A 22,722-nucleotide genomic window follows, 5' to 3' on the forward strand; every position below is an offset into this window, starting at 1 on the left:
TTTAAAAAATCTGAAAGAATGAAGAAAGCCCATCCAACGGTGCTAGTGGTATAGAATCCACCTGCCAATGCGGGAGACGCAAGAGAAGCAGGTTTGATCCCTGGGTCAGGAAGATCCCCCTGGAGGATGAAACGGCAACCCACTCCAGTACTCTTGCCTGGAAAATTCCATGGATAGAGGAGCCCGGTGGGCGGGCAAAGAGTCCATGGGGTAGCGAAAGAGTCAGATGTATCTGAGCACACGCACGCACACACGATGGCTGGGGAAGCCTAAAGACCACTGCAGATACACTCAATCAAGTTTCAAATATTTTATTTTCTTATTCATACAGTATGAAGTTTCCTAAAGATCCCACAACATGATGTTTCATGCAGAAGAAAAACTAAACATTCAACATAAACCATCCCCCACCCACCCACCCACCCACCCACACACACTAAAAAAAAAAAAGAAAAAGAAAAAGAAAAAACCCTCATTCCCCAGTAAGGAAATAATGTTTGCACTATTTTTTCTGTAACGCCAGCCAAGATATGCACAAGCAAGAGAAATAGAAAGCATTTGCTAAAATATCTGTAACAAATACTTATGTACAAAAAATTCACAAAAGACGAGTTCCCCTCTTGAAGCAGAGCACATGGCAGTTGACACTGGAACAGATCAAGCCACTGGCTGGGGTTGTGAGCCACGCACTGATCCAGAGGAGAAAGTTACATGTGGAGATTTTCAGTTTGAACATTAACATTTCCAAAGTTTGGCAACATTATGTTTTAAAATTATGCAAATTATGTAAACAAGAGGTACATTTTAAATTGATCTACATGCAAAACTCCATGTCATGCAAGGACACCAAGCACCGGGATTTCTCTCACAGACAGAGCCCATGGCGTGCAGCACTCAGTTGAAGGAACAGCGGTGGCAGGCGGGTGTGCCCAAATTAAGATGCTTTCAGCCTTGATTCAACCTGCCCTTCCCCACTCAGAGTATAAAACCAATTTTCTACAAAATCTATTATAGGGAAAGACTACAGTCCTACAAAGCTAACCAGAATGTCTTCTTCCAGCCAATAGTACCTTTGCAGAAAAGGGAAGGGATAATAACATCAATTGGCAGAGCGTGGTACACTACTTTTAAATCACACAAAGTATTAAGTTACCCGAGACATTTTCGGGCAAAGGAAGAACACCATCATGCACTCTCTATGCCTTGTGGTAAAGAAATTTAAGAGATATAAATTTGGATATAATTTTGCTCTTCTGTGGCAAACAGTTTAATAAGGTTTCTCCCAGGTAAGTCACATGTAAGTATATGTGGGTGTGTAGACACACACATGCACATTAAACATCACCAGTTTTTAGATTAGCTGCAAGTCTTCTGAAACAGAGAAGGGAAAATTTATGGTTTAAAGGTAAGTTTAATGACAATTTACCACCCATGTAATGAAACATAAACGGATATCCTGAGCTATTACATGATTATTTCCGGAACTCTTCATCAAGTCATGTCTGAGATCAAATCAGGATTGCCTCACATAGCTTCTGTCCTTTACGAATAAAATCACGACGAACTGACACTGACTCAGGGACACCTAATGAACGCAATGGCGCCTAGTGATGAAGTGACAGCATGAGGCGTAAGCTCTGTGCAGTGACTGCATGGACACAAGGACGAGCTCAGGGCGGCAGCGCTCGACTCTGCTTTCTCCTCAAGCAGAGACGTCACCAAAGCTGCTCAGCAATGAGACACAGTCCCTGGAACTATATCATAGGTATAAATTAAGTTACAAACTCCTTTGTTACAAAAATGTAATCAAGGTAAATAATAAGATGTTAACAAATGCTTTGTCAATCTCTCAAAGGAGAAAGAGCAGGCAAAGGAAAACAGCTGGCCTAACACCCGGCTCAAACTGTACAATCTTCGATCTATATATAAAACTGTGTGAAATAAAAGTAAGGATGTTGAATGTTCTGCTTGGCACTTTTGTACTCTTTATCATTTTTGTTTCTGAATCAAGTATATTAAATTAAAGCCAACCTACTACACATATAGAAAGCTACATATATCTATATATAAATATTTACATATGTATATATAGATACTTTCTTGTTATAAAAGATGAAGAAAAATAAATTAAAAAGCCAACCCCTTCCCTTTCTTCGCCACATTGATATGCTCTTTTCATGCTGCTGTCCTTCAGCTTTAAAGTGCTACACTGAGTTATTGAGAGAATAAGAGTTCAATAACACTTAGTTGGGCTTCATGAGGCTCATGTTGGAAAATGTGGCTTCACAGAGAAAAATACTTCCATTTAAATACACAGAGAGCATTGCTGGACGTCTTGAGCAGATCTTCAGAGATGGAGAAGAAAGCAAAAGTGTTGGGTGGTACTCTTTACACAAGAGTCACACGTCTACCACCATCTTTTTGTGGATATCTAGGCCGCCTACAACCTGCAACAGGCAGAACAGACCATGCTTGAACAGGTTTGAGGGCCTCCGTTGTACCAGTCTAACCACCCTACCAAAACCGCAGTTTAAAAAGCACACTACTTTAGCCATTTCCAGAAGCTGCTCTTCTCTTTTTAAAACTCGCACTGCCTTTTGTTAGAATTTTCAGGGCTTCTTGCTCCCAGGATAACAAGCATTTTCTTGTGCTCTAACACAAGAGATGGCAAATTTTTCTGTAAAGGACTAGGCGGGAAATATTTTAAGCTTTGTAGGCCATGTATAGTTTCTCTTAAATTTTCTTCTTCCATTTTTTTTTTAAACAACACTTTCAAGTGTAAAAAAACTGTTTTAGCTCAAAAATATAAAAAATAGGCTACCGGTAGGATTTGGCCCACTCTTTTCTTTGCATTTCGACATGGACTTCAGTAGTTTAATATCAAATGTTCAACTAGGTGTTACCATAAAAACTATCAAAAATCAAATACGGGCTTCACTGTCACTCTGTTCTAGAATGTATCAAAAAGTAATGAATAAAATTTTCTGCACATTGCTCTTCCATGGCGTCAAATACATGTAGAGTTGTTACAGACACCTCTGTCAATACTGACATGACAATATTGAAGTGAGATTACCTGTACTATTATTTGGGGATAACTTTTATTAAGCAAAACCTACATAAAATAAGCAAACTATAAAGGTTAACAGCTTGGTGAATTTTCAGAGTGATGACCCAAGTAACCAGCACCCAGGGCATCACCACGGCTCTTCTGCGACCCACCTCCCACCAATACCTCCCTCCTCCCAAGCCACCACCTACACAGAACTAGTCACTACGACTTAACACCATGGATTAGTTTGATCTGTTTTTACACACTTTACAAATGAAATCTTTCATGTCTGTCTTGTTTCACTCAACATTATGTTTGTGAGATTCATCCATGTTGTACATAGTTGCATCTGCTACTATTTTTGAACTTTTCAATTTTTATTTGAAAAATAAAACTTAAACAGCCAGCTAGTTCTACAACTCCTGTCATGAAAACAGCCATTTGCTATCTTGTCCTCAAATTTTTTTTTTACTTAGCAGCAATCATTTAGAATTTTCAGCTGATGTTCAGTATTTGCCTACAAGACTCTAAATAACATTCCCCCATTGCTTCTTCTTGGATTTAAAGTTTTAGGCATTATCCATCAACTTCCCATCACAGGAGATGCAGCTTTCACTTCCACACACACACCTCTTCCCTTTCATCTCCTATCCTACATCATCTGCTACCCCACATGCTTCCCACCTCTCCCATGCTTCAAAGAGCTGCACTTTTTTTTATTAGATAGAAATTCACCATTTTATTTATGACTACATAAAATACTACTCACAGCAGAAGAGAACTGTGTACTATGATTACCTTTGCTTCCCTGTATATTTGCTTTGCTACAGTTAATAACTGATCTTTTTCTTCACTGAGTGTTCTATGCATTTATCATTAATTCAACACTAAACTTTGTGCTCTAAAGGCACTCAGATGTATTGTATCAAGCTATCAATTTTATTATTTTCAAATCACTCCCAGAGTCTTTGGACTTACTCCCATCCAGGCTTGGCATCCATGGATCCTCCTAGAGATGGCTTTCTCTCCTGCCTGACCCTCTGAGCTTCCTGATCCCACACTGACTTCTTCTTTTTTTGATCTATAACCTTTTCATAGTGGGAGCACATCTTCCAGTACTTTCCAAAAGAGGGAGGAGGACTCGCATACCTGAAAATGTCTGATTCTACCATCCAGTTTGAGTTTACTGAGAATTCTTATTTTGTCTTCTATTTTCCAAGTTGCTAAGTGAGAAATTTGTCATCATTACGATTCCTGACTCTTTGTATGAAGCCCTTGCCCTATGCCTCTACCTTAGCTCTTTGGAAGCCTGTAAACCATCTCTTTGTTTTAAAATTTCATGACAATGTACCAAGGCCCAGATTATTTTTATATACTATGCTGGGTACTTGGTAAGTCCTTTAAGTCAAGGAAACTCATTACTTTTGATTCTGAGATAATTTTCTGATTCATTTTTGATGATTTCCTTCCCTCCAATTTCTTTCTGGGACCTAACATTCGGATGTTAGACCTCCTAGAATGAATCCCAACATTTAAATTTCCCAGAGCTCTTTTATACATTGTCTAATTTTTGTTTCAAAGACCTAATACATTATATCCCTGAGGGTAATAATGACAGATTTCTGTTCTACTTTTAAAGTGTTTATTGGCCTTGCACAGCCTGCTTCTTTTTCAGGTTTGATTTCATCTCTGTAATCCGTATCAGAGGTTTTCCTTGAATGTCGACAGGGCTTTTCCCACCTCTTGCCTAGAGGGCACAAGTGTTGCTGCCAGGGAATCAAGTAGGAGAAGAAAGCTGGAGGTGTCAAAATGCAAATATGCTGTTCTTCACTTAATTTCCTCCCCACCGCGCCACACACACACACACACACACACACACACACACCCCCATTTCACTCTTGCCAATCTCCCACTACAGTACAGGAGAGAATGAACAGAGTCAGGAAGGAGATCTTGTGTTCCACATGCTTCTTAAACAGACTTAAGCCATTCTCCTGTTGGCCCCACCTTCGCATCCACTTTCAGTCATATCTCCACTTTCTGAGCCTTTCAGGGGTTCCACAGTATAAACCAAGCTGCTTCTCCGCTTTCCTAGTTGACAGCTTCGAATTTTCATTCCTGTCTGCTAGCCACTCAACTTTATAAATTACCAAACTGAGTTACCATCCTCTCCGCTCTTCACTGGTCCTTGTGGGTTTATAACCTTTTCTTTTTAACCCATTTAATTTCAGTGAAGTTTTCAAAGGGAACAAAAGTAAATACATGCATTCAATCCATCAACGTTAATCCTGTCACTGATCATTTATAAGATTTGTGTATGGTAAAGTATTCTGAAAATGTTAAAATAGATACGTAGTATGTGATCTTTTGAGATAACTCTCTCTTCTCTCTGTTACAGCTTAAGAAAACAGAATAAAGAGAACTCAATAAAGCCCAAGTTATGAGCCTGATAAATGTTCCCAAAAGTTGGCTTAATATACAAACATTTTTGTTCATTCCTGAACTATGCCCTCCAAAACTACAAGGGCAATTTATAACAAAGGCTGAAAAATAAACTCAAAGCTTAGCTTACACCTTCAGTGTACAGAGCATAATTTCTATACCTAGGGATGTATTTCCTTCCACCAGTAAAGTGATTTAATGTAGTTTTAAGTTACAGTTTATATTTACTAAATGCAAGTAGTCTTTACTTATATGCATCCCTTCACGTCACTCCAGCCAAGTTCCTCATTTTTATTTTGTTCCCTCAAGTCTTGGAATTTTTTTTTCCTACTTTTGAAAACTGGCTGCTATCTGTGATGCCACTACCAGGCAAGTCTCATGTCATGCACAATCTGATGCTCGCCCACGGGAGGCCTTCAACACGTGCCGGCAACAGTGGAGGAGACGCAGAGTGGAGGAGACGCGGCAGAGGAAGAGGACTCACTGGCAGCAGCACCCTCGGCATCGGTTCCCATCTCAGCAGTTCAGCCTCTCTACCTCTCTTCCAAGAAGAACTAGCCTGTTCTTTAAACTAGAGCACCACCCTACTTTTTTGAAACAAAATGCAAAGATCTCATTCCCTTGAGATGAAAAAAGATCCTTGAAGTATAATGTGAACTTCTACTTAAAAGCCAAAGCAGCTACTTAAGTCCTTATGTAACACATAACAAACTAATCTGTTTTCCCTGGTGTCGTTTAAGGGAAAAATGAAGAGGAAGAAAACCTTCTACAGAAGTATCCAGTAATGACTGAAAATTTTCAAAACGTTTTATTTTCTCTGCATTCCTTTGGATTGTCCAGGATCTTCAATTTACTGTTACAACCGCTTATGACACATCAGAAAGTTACTATCTCTGTTTTAGGGGCAGCAGCCACAGAAGAGAAGCAATAAACAGGAAGCCGAGCCAGTGCCCCAGTTCTCACCGAGAGCAAGCTCTCCAGGACTTCTCACAACTGTAGGCTATGCCTCTGTGGAGCCCTTGCCCCAGATCACAGTAACTACCCGTCAGCAGCGTAGGAAAAAAGGAGAGGGGAAAACAAATCACCTTTCTTTCTACACTGCCTCGCTGCTGAGTTTGACAGATGGGGACTCCATTTCTGTCATCCTTGTGACCAAGCTTCTGAATTCCTAGCTGAAATTCATGAACTCTTATTTCCTGCAGAAGTATTTTCAAATAACCTAGTTGTTCACTTGGGAGGCTACCAATAATAAGTAAAAGTGACTAGTTCCATTGTTGGGGCATTTTATCAGACAATCACTGAGAATATTAGTTCTTGAGAATAATTAGTAACAGTTAGAACAAAGAACATTTCAAAACTTTGAATCTAGGGCTATTGGGCAAAATCAAACAGAAATTTCTAGGGCAAAATATAACTATAAGGAATTCTCTATTAAGTGATATTAAAAATGTTTTTATGAAATGTAACTAATGAAGAACTAGCTTTTTTGTACTTACAGCACAGAATTCTTCAAAGGATATTCTTCCATCCCCATCCTTATCTGCATTTATTATGGTTTTGTCTACGATTTGCTGTAACTGTGTGTCTTTCAGATTGTTCCCCACCATCATCTTTAGCACCTGGAAGAGTTCCCCATTGGAAATATAGCCGTCTTTATCCATGTCATAGATACGGAAAGCAACTAAAAAAAGAGTAAGGAAAAATCAATGGCAATTGCATGGTAATCACGAACACTTTCTAAGAGAGAAGATAGGAAGCTGCCCAGCATTTAGAATTCTACTATGAGGACAGCTCCTTCCTACATAATGTTGTTGTTTTTAGGTGAAACTAGGTGGTTACAAGTATATGGGCTATGGAGTTAAAACTGCCTGGGACAATTAACATAGCCTAGAGTTTAAGTCATTTACCCTTTCCTAAGCTTCAGTTTCTGCACATATAAAATGGGGGCTAATAACAGTTCTAACCTCCCAGGTCCCAGGTCCCCAACCTCCAGGATCTAATGCCTGATGATCTGAGGTGGAGCTGACGTAACAGTAATAGAAATAGAGTGCCCAATAAATGAATGGAGTTGAATCATCCCAGAACCACTCCCTACCCCCAGTCCATGGAAGAATTGTCTTTGACAAAATTGGTTCCTAGTGCTGAAAAGGTTGGGGACTGCTGCTTTACAGTACTGAGTGAGATAATATACAATCAAAGACAGCAACTGTTATTACTATTAATATTATTCTCATTTGTATCAAGAGTTCATTTGCAAAGGAAGTTAGCATATAGCCTGTGCCTCAGAGAACTGTTATTGAATATAATGTCTCTCCAGTTAAGAGCTGAATATTTTAAAAAGATACCAGATGTTCCCTGAAAGAGAGGCAAGCCTACATAAACCAAAATAGTAAACTTCCAGCTAAATAATTCTGAATATAAGTGTAAACGAAGTTAGGCTAATCATATTAAAGCATTTCTTCTCACTTCCATGCCAATATTTTATATTACTTAACCACAAATGGAATATAATGCTTAAAAACTGTGAATCAATTTTGTCTACTGTACACCTGTAACTTATAAGCAACAATGACACATCATTAAAAAATACAAATTGCAAATGTCCAAAAACGATTTTCTCCAGAATGTAAAATTTCTGTTATGTCTACTAAGGATCTAGAATAAAAGATACCTTTTAGAATATTTTAAAAAGAGGTTATAATGCAGTGTGGGGTAATGGTCTAAGAACTCAGTGAAGAAAAATACTTACACCTCAACTTCTGTTCCTTATCTCCTTTGACACTGAACTGAGAGACTCCCTCAATGAACTCTGAATAAGAATAAAACACATTTACAAATCAGAAGTTTCAATTTTTTACAAAGAACAATACACACACACGCATGGACACAAACCCTACATGCTCACAACAGAATATTTTCCTGTTCCAAAAGAAAATATTACTAGTGGCATTTACAACGGAAAAAGCCAAATCTGAAAGTTCAACAAACAAGGTTCTATATATAATTTGAACCTGGAACTCTAAAATCAAATCAACTTGAACAAGTTGATTTATTTATTATTAAAAATTAGTTGCTACAGAGCATAACACTCAAAAAACATATTCTTTAAGCTATTTAACTCTATATTCTTAGAATATGACTATACAAGAGGGCTTTAAAAAAATATTTATATTGTTTGGCAGAAAAAATTGGGAGGTTTCTGGTTCCAAAATTCAGAACCATTTACATAAACTGTTCGAAGTTTCATAACAAATGGTCATTTTTCTTCACTGCTGCTGAACACTAAATCACAACCAGTTTAGAGCCCTTCACTTGGATAATTCAATTCTTCAAATGAAAATAACAAAAACTCTTTGACTTCCTGATGAAATGAAAGGTTTATTTAAAGTGCAGAACCAAATGGCTGACATTAGCAAAAGCACTACTCTTTGTAAAATCTAGATTAACTAAATTAATCCCGTCTATGATAATACTCCTATCCTTGACTTCAGCTTTTTTTTAAATTGCTGACTTATTGTTAAAGTCTCATTCTTTTAAAAAACAGTTTTTAAAAAATGTGGCTTCTAATATTTTAAGTTTCTCTGAAATTTTCTAACAACGAAAGAAATACTAAATCCCATTTTTTAGATTACCTAAAAGGGTATTTTGATCATTTATGTTCCAAAAAGTACAAGGTCTTATTAGTTTATTAAAGTTCATATATCACAGACTTTTGAGTTTTAACAATCTATTATTATAAGAAAACCAGTACTCAATGACATTCAAGAAAAAAATCAACCTTTCAGACATTTTTGTACAAAGAAATGTAAGACTATTGATAGATTGCCTAACTTGCAGTTTAACTAAAACTACTTTCTTACCTTTAAAGTCTACTTCTCCATTCCCATCGGTGTCGAATATATCTATTACTCGCTGTACTAAGGGATTCTGTTGTAACTCAGGTAGAGACATGAACTCTTCCACACTCAAAGAACCAGAATTGTCCAAATCGAGCTTCTTAAATCTCTTTCCTAGCCTTTTAATTTCATCAGCATCAACTAAAAGCAAACAAAAAGAGGCAGCACGATTTACCAAACGATTGTATGATAACTACAAGAAGAAATCCAGCAGTTATCCAATAGTTTAATTTTCAGTTCAATTTAGAGTTGAACATACTATGGAATAACTTCTTATAGCAAAGAAAATATACCATGAAATTTTTTCGTTACCTCTTTGCCTCTGTGCACCCGCCATAACATACAACCAACTGTATGCTGAGTACCAAGATATTACAGGATTGACAATGCTAAGCTGATCAAGAAAGTCAGGTGGTTCATATCAGGCAGACTAAATCAATCTCTGCTATGTACACCAGGCACTCTGATTTTCATTTCTGTTTTAAAATTTTAATTTAGTGTATTTCTAACAGTTCATGATTCAAAATCTGAACAAGGTTTGAATACAGTTCAATATTCAAAGTCTCCCTCCAATGCTGCCAGCTTCTTGCATATTTGTCTAAAGATCACTCTTCGCAAGTATGAACAAATAAAACCCAGCACCTTTTAATTTTTAATTAAATTTTAAGGAAAAACTTTCATAAAAGTTAAATATTTTTAAAGGTTACTTTTCATTTACAGTTATTACCAATCTCCTAAAAATTAGGCACAGATCAAATCCATCCTGGCAACACCACTGAATGTTTCAGATCTGTACTTCTAAATATAAAGAATTCCAAATATATATATATATATATATATATATATATATATATAAGAATTCCAACTTTTGGCACCATCTTTCATCGAAGATTTTTTTCAGCTACTTGGAATCACACTCCCTTTAGAACAGATGAACAAGGAAAAACAAACAAACCTCACCCTTTTGACTCATCTTGTGACTCAGAGACACTGTTTTTCATGTTTTGCCAAGTCTCAACTTGAGACTCACCCTATTTCTCCACGTTTTGTAAGGATACCTCTGGGAGGGACTATCTTTTCTAGTAGTTGAAAGTTCCGGCATATTCAATTTAAACTATACTATACAAAGTATTAAAACAGATAATCTTATAATCATACATATACGTATGCCTCTAAAAATCAAGATATTAAAAACAGATCTTTTAGTCTGAGTTTCTAAAATACAGCTATTACTATGGAATGTTAACACAGAAAACAACCAAATTAAATGATTGTGACCTTACCCAGATCAATGCATCCTTGAATATACTCAGGAACAAAGGTACAATCTAGATGGTTACTTATTTAAGGTGATTTCAAGAATCTTATTAGTATTAACATATGAAATAATTAAGAAATTGCTTTCATAGATCTCATGATGCTACTCTAAGTTTAAATAAGTATTTCTAATTGGACATAATGACACTAAAGAATATATAATATATACAGAAGGTTGCCTATCTATTCATCATCTCAGATAAAAAAACACCGAAAATTTATTATATATATATTTTTTCTCATTTAGAAAAAAGAATATAAGAGATTCCCAACAATAGCAAAGAGATGCAGGCCTTCAAGCACTGTTTTTACTAAACACACACACACACGCACACATGGGCACACACACACACAAAGTTGCTACTCGACTGTTAGGTGGTTTTGAGGAAAAGCAGAATGGTAGAAAAACAAGCTTTCCTCAAATTTTAGCCAATTTCCAAAATTTGTATAATAGTAATAAAGAACAAAAAACTATTCCTTCAAAAAATCTAACAGCCACTTTATAAATAATTTATTACCTATTGGTTTGTTGATGATTTAAAAACAAAGTAAGTCTATCAAATCCTTCCAGCAATAATAGTATTTTCAAAGAAACAACTAAATGTGAGGTGGTATCCTGAACAGAATCTTGGAAAAGTCACCTTTTTTCCCCACTAAAATATAGCGCTTACAGCGATAAATGCAAAGAAATAGAGGAAACCAACAGAATGGGAAAGACTAGAAATCTCTTCAAGAAAATTAGAGATACCAAGGGAACATTTCATGCAAAGATGGGCTCGATAAAGGACAGAAATGGTATGGACCTAACAGAAGCAGAAGATATTAAGAAGAGGTGGCAAGAATACACAGAAGAACTGTACAAAAAAGATCGTCACGACCAAGATAATCATGATGGCGTGATCACTCACCTAGAGCCAGACATCCTAGAATGTGAAGTCAAGTGGGCCTTAGAAAGCATCACTACGAATAAAGGTATTGGAGGTGATGGAATTCCAGTTGAGCTATTTCAAATCCTAGAAGATGATGCTGTGAAAGTGCTGCACTCAACAGGCCAGCAAATTTGGAAAACTCCACAGTGACCACAGGACTGGAAAAGGTCAATTTTCATTCCAATCCCAAAGAAAGGCGATGCCAAAGAATGCTCAAACTACCGCACAATTGCACTAATCTCACATGCTAGTAAAGTAATGCTCAAAATTCTCCAAGCCAGGCTTCAGAAATATGTGAACTGTGAACTTCCTGATGGTTCAAGCTGGTTTTAGAAAATGCAGAGGAACCAGAGATCAAATTGCCAACATCTGGTGGATCATGGAAAAAGCAAGAGAGTTCCAGAAAAACATCTATTTCTGCTTTATTGACTATGCCAAAGCCTTTGACTATGTGGATCACAATAAACTGTGGAAAATTCTGAGACCTGCCTCCTGAGAAACCGATATGCAGGTCAGGAAGCAACAGTTAGAACTGGACATGGAACAACAGACTGGTTCCAAATAGGAAAATGAGTATGTCAAGGCTGTACATTGTCACCCTGCTTATTTAACTTCTATGCAGAGCACATCATGAGAAACGCTGGGCTGAAAGAAGTACAAGCTGGAATCAAGATTGCCGGGAGAAACATCAATAACCTCAAATATGCAGATGACACCATCCTTATGGCAGAAAGTGAAGAGGAGCTAAAAACCCTCTTAAAAGTGAAAGAGGAGAGTGAAAAAGTTGGCTTAAAGCTCAACATTCAGAAAACGAAGATCATTGTATCTGGTCCCCTCATTCATGGGAAATAGTTGGGGAAACAGTAGAAACAGTGTCAGACTTTATTTTTTTGGGCTCCAAAATCACTGCAGACGGTGACTGCAGCCATGAAATTAAAAGATGCTTGCTCCTTGGAAGAAAAGTTATGACCAACCTAGATAGCATATTCAAAAGCAGAGACATTACTTTGCCAACAAAGGTCTGTCTAGTCAAGGCTATGGTTTTTCCAGTGGTCATGTATGGAAGTGAGAGTTGGACTGTGAAGAATGATGAGCGCTGAAGAACTGATGCTTTTGAACTGTGGTGTTGGAGAAGACTCTTGAGAGTCCCTTGGACTGCAAGGAGATCCAATCAGTCCATTCTGAAGGAGATCAGCCCTGGGATTTCTTTGGAAGGAATGATGCTAAAGCTGAAACTCCAGTACTTTGGCCACCTCATGCGAAGAGCTGACTCGTTGGAAAAAGACTCTGATGCTGGGAGGGATTAGGGGCAGGAGAAGGGGATGACAGAGGATGAGATGGCTGGATGGCATCACTGACTTGATGGAAGAGTCTGAGTGAACTCCGAGAGTTGGTGATGGACAGGCGTGCTCCGATTCATGGGGTTGCAAAGAGTCGGACACAACTGAGCAACTGAACTGAACTGATAGAGCTTACAATGTTGTAACAATGATTAATTTCTCGATTTTGATAACAATAATTGCATTTCAAGTCTGTGAAATGTTAACATCAGAAGAAGCTGGGTGTGTGATAACTGAGACTTTATTATTTTTGCAACTTCTTGGTAATTTTTCCTTAAGTCTCCTCCAATTTGTGACAATTCAATTTTTATCTTGTCTTTGAAACTTTTGATCCAGTATTTTGTATAATGTCCTCCAGCATGAATTGCTGATGTTTTGTTTTATGATTAGAATGCATTTGGGGCAAGAATACCGTAGAAATAATGTGCCCTTCTCACTTCATCATTGTCAAGGGTGGCAAAAGGGGTTTCTGTCAGACTTCTCCACTGTAAGTCTACTATCTTTCCTTTTCATCGAAAAATAGAGGGAGGAGTACTCTGAGACTATTCAAACATCCTATTTTCTCCTCAAACTCTGATCTAAATTTAGAATCCTCGTAGGTAGGCCTTGTTTGTAGAATTTTATTTCTGTGGTATTGCCTAATAATTTTTCCCCTCATTATTAGCTAGGTTGTTACTGTCAAAAAAAAAAAAAACACCTGTCTTTTTTTTTTTTTAAGTAATCACTGTAAAGAGTATCATACGATTAAAGCCTTACACTATTGTCAACAGAAGCTATTGGGTAGGTTTTCAAAGTAAAGACTAGTTTAAAAGTTTTTAAGTCTTCTGTAAAATTCAACAAAAGTAATGACTGTGTTTCCAATGTTATCCCAAATAAGAAATCAAAACCACCAGGGGGCGCAGAAGAGACCATCATATATAAAAACCTTCATAAGCAGCTCCACAGACTGACTATAAAAGCTGAGCACCGAAGAATTGATGTTTTCAAACTGTTGTGTTGGAAAAGACTATTGATAGTCCCTTGGACTGCAAGCAGATCCAACGAGTCCATCCTAAAGGAAATCAGTCCTGAAAATTCATTGGAAGGACTGATGATGAAGCTCCAACTCCAATACTTTGGCCACCTGATGCGAGGAACTGACTCATTTGAAAAGACCTGATGCTGAGAAAGATTGAAGGCGGGAGGAGAAGGGGACAAGAGAGGATGAGATGGTTGGATGGCATCACTGACTCAACGGACATGAGTTTGAGTAAGCTCCGGGAGTTGGTGATGGACAGGGAAGCCTAGTGTGCTGCAGTCCATAGGGTCACAGAGTCGGACACAACCAAGCAACTGAACCAGTTTCAAAATACACACCTAATTTTATACTGACCTTTTCTATAGACTAACAGTCTAATATTTATGTTCTGCACAGAACAGTTTGACAATGAAACAAAACAAAGAAAACACCCTATTAATATTGAAAGAGAATCAAAAAAGTATATTATGAAATATGGACATTTGTACTGTGTCTTTTTCTTACAAGTGAAAAACTTTCAACCACTTTTAAAATATTTAGATTTTAGGGGGTATATCACGATTTTCTAAAGCAAGATGAAATATGCGCTTTTGGTGTTTCTAGATTAAATTATTACACACTTTAAAATGGTGGTGGTGGTGGTTTAGTTGCTAAGTCGTGTCCAACTCTTGTGACCCCATGAACTGCAGCCTGCCAGGCTCCTCTGTCCATGGAATTCTCCAAGAAAAGAGTACTGGACTAGGTTGCCATTTCCTCCTCTAGGGGATCTTCCCGACCCAGGAATCAAACCTGGGTTTCCTGCATTGCAGGCAGATTCTTTACCGACTGAGCTATGAGTGAAGCCAACTTAAAAATATTAATTATCAAATATACAAAAACAAGACATCAGCACCAACAAAAGGATTATCAAGTTGTAAATAAAATGTTAAAAAGAAATTTTAAACCAACTTTGGGAAATAAATGATATTCCCACAACACATCATCATATAGTTCTACAGGTTTTGACAAATGTATATGTCTATGGAAGTAGCACTGCAATCAAGACAAAAAGCACATGTCTATCATTCCAAATGTTTCCTTGGGTCCCTTTCAATCAATCACAAACAAACCCTACTTACCTCCCCACCACAACTCTAGGCAACCACTGATTTGCTTTCTGCAACTAAATTCTGTCTAGAATTTCATGTAAATGGAATCATACGTACGTACTCTTCTTTTTCTCATGAAGTTTTTGACATCTTCTTTTTCTCATCAAGTTTCTGACATTAATCGGGTTGGTTCATATGTCAGTAGTTTCTTCTTTTTTTACAGCAGAGTAGTATATATATTCCATCGTATGAATACTTCCCAATCAGTTTAAGCATTCATCTTTAATAGACATTCCTATTATTTCCTATCTGAAACTATTAGGAATAAAGCTTCTAAGAATATTATACTTAACATTTGTGTAAACAAATGTTTTCCTGGAATTGCTGGATCATATGGTCTGATTTTCAGAAAGAAGTTTTCCAAAGTGGGTGTGCCATTTGACACTCCACCAGCACTACCTGAGAATTCCAAGGGCTCTCTCTATCTCCTTGCCAGATCATGGTATTACGAGCCTTTTTAAGTTGAGCCATTCTGGTGGATGGCAGAAGTATGTGATTGTAGTTTTAACCTGCATTTCTCTGAGGATTAATGATCTTGAGGATCTTTTCCATGTATATCTTCATTTGCTACATGACTTCAAGTCCTTTATCTCTTTAAATGTGAAAGGGAAAATGTTAGTTGCTCAGTCATGTCTGACTCTGCAACCCCATGAGCCTGCCAGGCCTCCATCCATGGAATTCTCCAGGCGAGAATACTGGAGTGGGTAGCCATTCCCTTTTCCAGGGGATCTTCCCAACCCAGGGACTGAACCTGGGTCTCCTGCACTGCAGGCGGATTCTTCACTGTCTGGTTGTCTTTTAAAAGTTGTGTGATTCTCTTTTTAGACTGATTGGTGCAAGTCCTTTGTTAGGTGGAGGTATTTCAAGTATCTTACTTTTTACAAAGACAGCTTTATATGCTGCTTATAAACTGCCTTTAAAGAGCAAAAACTTTCAATTTTGATGAGACCCATTTCTTTCTTTAATGATTCATGTTTCACAGATCAACTAAAAATCTCTGCCTATAATAAGACTTTGGCTGATGTTTTCTTCTAGAAGTTCCACAGCTGTAGCTTTTATGGTTTAAACTTATGACCAAATGTTTTCTGTATGTAAGTTAAGGGGAAACTTTCATTTCAACTATTTGTTTAAAAGGCTCCCCTTACAATGGTATCTTTGATGTTTTTGTCAAAAACCAATTAACTATACAAATCAACAAATTGTACCTTAAATTCACAAAATGTTACATATAAAATATCCAATTAAAAAATGTTTTAAAAAATCAAGTGAATAAAAACATACAGGGGTTTATACCCTCTAGATGTGCTTATCTATCTAATGTGAACACCACAGCTTTATGTTTCATAGTAAGTCTCTAAATCAGGGGACACTGTCCTCACACTTTCTTGTCTCTTTCCAAAACTGTGCTGGCTCTTCTAAGACCTGTGATTTTTCTATATAGAATTAATAATTATTTGGTAGTTTTTATTTAAAAAATGGCAACCCACTCCAGTGTTCTTGCCTGGAGAATCCCAGGGACGGGGGAGCCTGGTCGGCTGCCATCTATGGGGTCGCATGGAGTCAGACACGACTGAAGCGGTTCAGCACCAGCATTAAAACCCTGCTGAAAATTTGACTGAGACTGTCTTAACTCTACAGATCAATCTGAGTCAAACCAATACCTTGAGAGTGTCAAAGTCTTCCAATCTAGGAATATGGTACCTCCCTCCATTTATTTAGGTCTTTTTAAGTTTCCTCTCAGTGATGTTTCATAGTTCAATCTACAGATCTTAACATCTAGTTGGTTAATTTACACTTGAATATCCCAATGTTTTTATTCTACTATAAATAGTATTCTTATTAATTTCATTCTTTTCAATTACTCACTGCTATTATATAGAAATTCCACTGGTTTTTGAATACCATCCTTGTAGCCTACAATCTTGCTAAACTCACTTATTTCTGGTAACAGATTTACTACAAACACAACCATGTCATCTAAGAATAAAGATAATTTTACTCCTGCCTTCTCAATCTGAATACATTTTATTTCGGGCTTCCCTTGTGGCTCTGCTGGTAAAGAATCTTCCTGCAATGCATGAGACCAAGGCTTGATCCTTGGATTGGGAAGATCCCCTGGAGAAGGGAAAGGCTACCCACTACAACATTCTGGCCTGGAGAATTCTATGGACTGTATAGCCCACAGGGTCATAGAGAGTCCAACGTGACTGAACGATTTTCACTTTCATATTTTATTTCTTCTTCTGGACTTAATGTACTGGCTAGAACTTCTAGTACAAGTTTGACTACAATTAGAATGAAAAACTGCTTTTTCCCCCCAATCTTACATGGAAAGCATTCAGTCCTTTATCATTAAATAAGTATGACGCTAGCTGTAGATTTTTTTTTGTAGGTGCCCTTTATCAGGTTGAGAAAATTCCTTTCTGTTCTTAATTTACCGAAAGTATTTATCATTAATGGGTACTGAACTCTTCAAACAAATACTCTGCTAAACCTATTGAGAGTTTTTCCTCTTTTATTATGTCAATATAGTGAATCACATTGATTTTCTTGAGTTAAAATCATACTCCTGGGATAAACTCCACTTGATCATGCTTTACTGTCCTTTTTACACATTATTTATGTGATTTAAAAATATTTAAGGATTTCTGCACCTATGTTCACAGTGAATACAGGTCTATAGTTTTCTATAGCATCATTGGTATTCAGTTCAGTTCAGTCATTCAGTGGTGTCCGACTCTTTGCGACCCCATGAACCACAGCACGCCAGGCCTCCCTGTCCATCACCAACTCCTGCAGTCTACCCAAACTCATGTCCAATGAGTCGCTGATGCCATCTCAACTTCTGTTGTCCCCTTCTCCTCCTGCCTTCAATCTTTCCCAACACCAGGGTCTTTTCAAATGAGTCAGCTCTTCGCATCAGGTGGCCAAAGTATTGGAGTTTCAGCTTCAAAATCAGTCCTTCCAATGAACACCCAGGACTGAGTTCCTTTAGGATAGACTGGTTGGGTCTCCTTGCAGTCCAAGGGACTCTCAAGAGTCTTTTCCAACACCACAGTTCAAAGGCTCATCAATTCTTTGGCACTCAACTTTCTTTATAGTCCAACTCTCACATCATGACTACTGGAAAAACCACAGCCTTGACTAGACAAACATTTGTTGACAAAGTAATATCTCTGCTTTTCAATATGCTGTCAAGGCTGGTCATAACTTTCCTTCCAAGGAGTACGTCTTTTAATTTCATGGCTGCAGTCACCATCTGCAGTGATTCTGGAGCCCAGAAAAATAAAAGTCGGTTACCGTTTCCACTGTTTTCTCATCTATTTGCCATGAAGTGATGGGACTGGATGCCATGACCTTAGTTTTCTGAATGTTGAACTTTAAGCCAACTTTTTTACTCTCCGCTTTCACTTTCATCAAGAGGCTCTTCGGTTCTTCTTCACTTCCTGCCATAAGGGTGGTGTCATCTGCATATCTAAGGTTATTGATATTTTTTCCCGGCAATCTTGATTCCACCTTGTGCTTCATCTTTGGTATTGCTATTGGTGTAATGCTAGCTTCTATTTTCTGAAGGATTCTAGATTATGACTGGTTTCTGCCCCCCCGCACCCCCCCATTAAATGTTTGCTAGAATTTACCAGTAAAGCCATCTTGGCCCTGGAGATTTCCTTGTGGGACAAAATTCAATTTCATTAATAGATATAATGCTATTAAGATTTTCTATTCCCTTTTGTGTCAGTTTTAGGAACAGGTATACCTTGAAGATATCACAGATTTGGTTCTAGACTATTGCAAAAAGAGCAAGTCACATGATTTTTTTTCCAAAGCATATATAAAAGTTATGAATATGTTTACACTATTCTGTATTCTATTGAGTATGCAATAGCATTATGTAAAAAAAACTACAGATACTTACTGCTAAAAAGTGCTATTATCTGAGCCTTTGGCAAGTCATAACAGAAATATCAAAGATCACTGATCACAATCACCATAACAAATATAACAATGAAAAAGTATGCAATATTGCAAGCATGATAAAGTGAAATACAATGAAAAGAGGTCTGCCTGTATTCGTTTTTCAAGGAATTTGTCTGTTTCATCCAAGGCGTAGAACTTACTGGAATAAGACTGTTTATAAAATTGCCTTGTTATTCTTTTAACATGTATAGGGACTTCAGCTTTTCCATTACTAATACTGGAAACGGTTTCCTTCCTTTCTTCTAGAATGCTCCTTCAAAATGTGAACACTACGTAACACTAACTTCTACTTTACATAAAAGACACAGTCAAACATGATCCAAGACATCAAATTCACAAGGCAAATGAATACTGTCCAAAGATGTCACAAAAGAAGCCACGCACTTAATCCAAAAAAACATTCTTAGAATTTTCAGAGCTCACTGAGTTTCAGAAGAAAATCTGTCATAGAAAAGCCATGTAATGCAAAAAGCTGGAAGAAACCTTGGAAATGAAAACCTCTGATGAGAAATAAAGACCCAGAGAGTTAAGTAAAACTGCTTAACCTGAAAAGCTTGATGGTAAAAGCTGGATAAAGGGATTTCTTAAAATACTTTATAGTTTCTTTTCCTTGTTAGTTCCACCAGAAGAGTTAACATGGAATATTGGGCTAAGAGATACTAAATATTTCTGTTCCTCAACTCAACCTGTACTCTTGGGCCAAGTGTGGAGAAAAGGGAATAATGACAGTATTTCCACACTGCAGGTAGATAAAAACCAAAAAACGTATTTCTAAGATGTTCTCCAACTGGTTTTCCTGCTCAAGGTGTTTGTATTGCTATTGTTTTTTCTCCTTTTGGTTTATTTACACTGTGATTCAAATCAAAATATGCAATAAGTTAATGAAAAAGCATACATTTAATAGGTCAGACAACACATCTTCAAGTTTTCTAAGTTATTAATAACTTGGCTTATAAGTCATACTCTCAGGAGGGAGGTTCAAGAGGGAGAGGACATACATATACCTATTGCTGTTTCATGTTGATGTATGGCAGACACCAATACAATACTATAAGGTAATTATCCTCCAATTCAAAATAATTAATTTTTTAAGTCATATTCTTTTCTTCTTTTAACCTAAGTATACTGTGTATGTCAGTAACATACCTTATTCAAAAGATGTGGCTCTCAATGATTTCCATTGTTTTGTAAATCAAATCCAACCCTAATTCATTACACTACATTCTTCAAGCTTTCCTTTTATCTATTTCTATGACATGTTGTGCTTGAATATACTAGTTGCCCTTTTCTTTAGCACTGTATCACTCCCCACCACCAACTCCCCCTAAAATACGGTATTTTCACAAAATCAAGCATATTCAAGAGTCTTCTTTTACTTTCAGGACCAATTAGTCAAAAGACTTATTTGTGGCTGCTCCAGAGCTCAATCTGGTTTATCACCAAGAATGTAATACTGCACACTGCAACCACAGTCTCTGCTTTTCTTTTTTCCTTATTGACTTGCTTTTTATCTTAACACTAAGAAATTCCAGCATACAATTTATGTAATGGCTTTTACTTTCTTCTTGATGATGTCTTCCACAGACAGTTGTGGCTTCTTGCTCTAATTTGAACCACCTGCTTTCCAGGCCCCCTGGCAGAGCTGTTACCCTGGGATTTTCACTGGTGTCTTAGAGATTCAGTTTCTTGGATCTTGTTCCTTTCTTTTTTCTCTAACTTCTATTTCACTGTTCTGGGTGCATACTCAAGAACTCATGAAAGGTAAATTTTGCAAGTCCTTAAATTTCTGGAAATGTCTTTAATTTGATCTCTCACCTGAGTAATCATTTGGTTGATATCAAATTCTGGATTTAGAACTCAGAACTTTGAATCAACTGCCCTATTGTTTTCTAATACCTATTGCTGCTGCTAAGAATTCCAATGTCAGCAGACTCTCATTCTTTTGAGGCCAAACTTTTCCCTGTCAAGCAGCTTCTAGGGTTTTCTTTTCTGCTTTTGGACTTCTAAAATTACCAAAGAGGTTAACACCAAATATAGACTTCTTTTCATCTAAACTTCCCAAGTATCAGAATGCTTTTCCAATCAGAAGATACGATTTTCCAGATGGAGAAAATTTTCTCCTACTAATGCACTGGTTATTTTTGCTTCTGTTTTATCTACTACATCTTTCAAAATGTCTTTTAGGCAGATGCTATTACATTCTGCATTGTTCCCCAAGTTCCTTGCATATTTTTCCATATCTTTTGCTCTAATATTCTGAGAAAGATCCAAGAATTTTTGCTAAATGCCTAGATAGGTTTTCTCACCAGCTGATGTAACTGTCTTCTACATACCAGCTACAAAACGATTCAAATTTGTGGTAGACTCTCAAATTACTACTTGCCATGGACTTTTCACTGCTAAAACTAAAAACGTGCAAGTGCTACCACAATGCCAAAATCTGACAGTACAGATAAAGAAAACAGAGGTAGCACTTCATTTTTCTTAAGACTAATCACATAAAAATCTGAAATATTTATAGCAGACCATCCAGGGATTTTTCTTTTTTTTTTTTGTAAGGTACTCTAACTACAAAACAAGGTAGCAAATTCAAGCCTACGTTACACTTTATTACTCAGCAATAAAGCTTTACTGAAAGAAAAGAGAATGTAAGCAATTCTCAGTGGACTAAGTGAAATACAGTAGAGTTCAGGATCACTAAGCAACTGATAATCAAGGCTGGTGGAGTCTTTAAGAAGCATGAATTATGGAATACCTTTATGAAGATTTTAATCTAAAGTAACAAGTGTATCAAAGTTAGTGACAAAATTTTTGTTGATATTAAAAGTTTCCTCCAAAAATTTTTGAGATGATGAATGATTTGGGAGTAAACCAGGTATTTCTCTTTAGAATACACAACACTGAAAAATTTATAGTGAGTTAACTAGTCCATATAAGAAAGGAAACATAAAGGAATGCAGAAGTGAAAAAGGAAATCAAATTCACTTTAGACTAACTTTTTCTGTGAGAAAGTTTTGTTTTCAAAGCAAACATCCACGTCTAAGTAAAGAATAGGAACATGTAAACCTCCCTGAGACAATCCGACTGTGAGCAGAAATATTCAAATCAGAAACAAAACCACTTAAATATGAGACTGTTGACTTAAAACGAGAGCCGTGTCCTAGCGGCTAAAGGTGTCTTCCAGGTTTCTACAGATAGTTCATTATGCAAAGGGAAATGCTCCTTCAGAGCCTGCCAAGCTCCTCTTGGGTCACCGTCTAACAAAAGAAAATTGAGAAATCTCTTCAGATAAAAGACTTTTTGTCTTTCACCTGCATTCAATCTACAAAACAGGCCCTACATTTACCAATTTTATTAAAATTATTCAGTTATACTGGTTTTATCAATAGTAAAAAGATTAGTTGAATCTGACTTTCCACTCACTTCCACCTGTGCTCCAATCTACCCCTCTGCTAAACTATCTAATCTAGTATCTTGTACTCAGCCATTTTTCCAAGTTATCATGCCAAGTTACAACCACAGTCTTTGAGCAAATCACCTCAACAGAGTATACATTTCCTTCTCCAGACAGGTTAGCCAACAGAAAGAACAAAGTCACAGTG

General features: G+C 37.1%; 1 protein-coding gene across 2 annotated transcripts in view; it reads right to left on the reverse strand.

The window, feature by feature from the left end:
* Positions 296–22,722, reverse strand: part of PPP3R1 (protein phosphatase 3 regulatory subunit B, alpha) — a 65,574-nt gene continuing 43,147 nt past the window's right edge. Inside the window, exons 3-6 of one of the 2 annotated variants that reach the window (XM_018055439.1) lie at positions 9,355–9,531; positions 8,244–8,303; positions 6,991–7,175; positions 296–2,447 (exon numbers count right to left, since the gene is read on the reverse strand). In XM_018055439.1, coding sequence (XP_017910928.1) covers positions 2,400–2,447; positions 6,991–7,175; positions 8,244–8,303; positions 9,355–9,531 — 470 coding nt within the window. In that variant the 3' untranslated portion in view covers positions 296–2,399. Of the gene's footprint in view, positions 2,448–3,928; positions 4,819–6,990; positions 7,176–8,243; positions 8,304–9,354; positions 9,532–22,722 lie in introns of those variants that run through there. The other variant, XM_018055438.1, reaches the window with a different exon arrangement.

The sequence above is a fragment of the Capra hircus genome, chromosome 11, assembly GCF_001704415.2.
Source record: "Capra hircus breed San Clemente chromosome 11, ASM170441v1, whole genome shotgun sequence".
Taxonomy (NCBI): Eukaryota; Metazoa; Chordata; class Mammalia; order Artiodactyla; family Bovidae; genus Capra; species Capra hircus.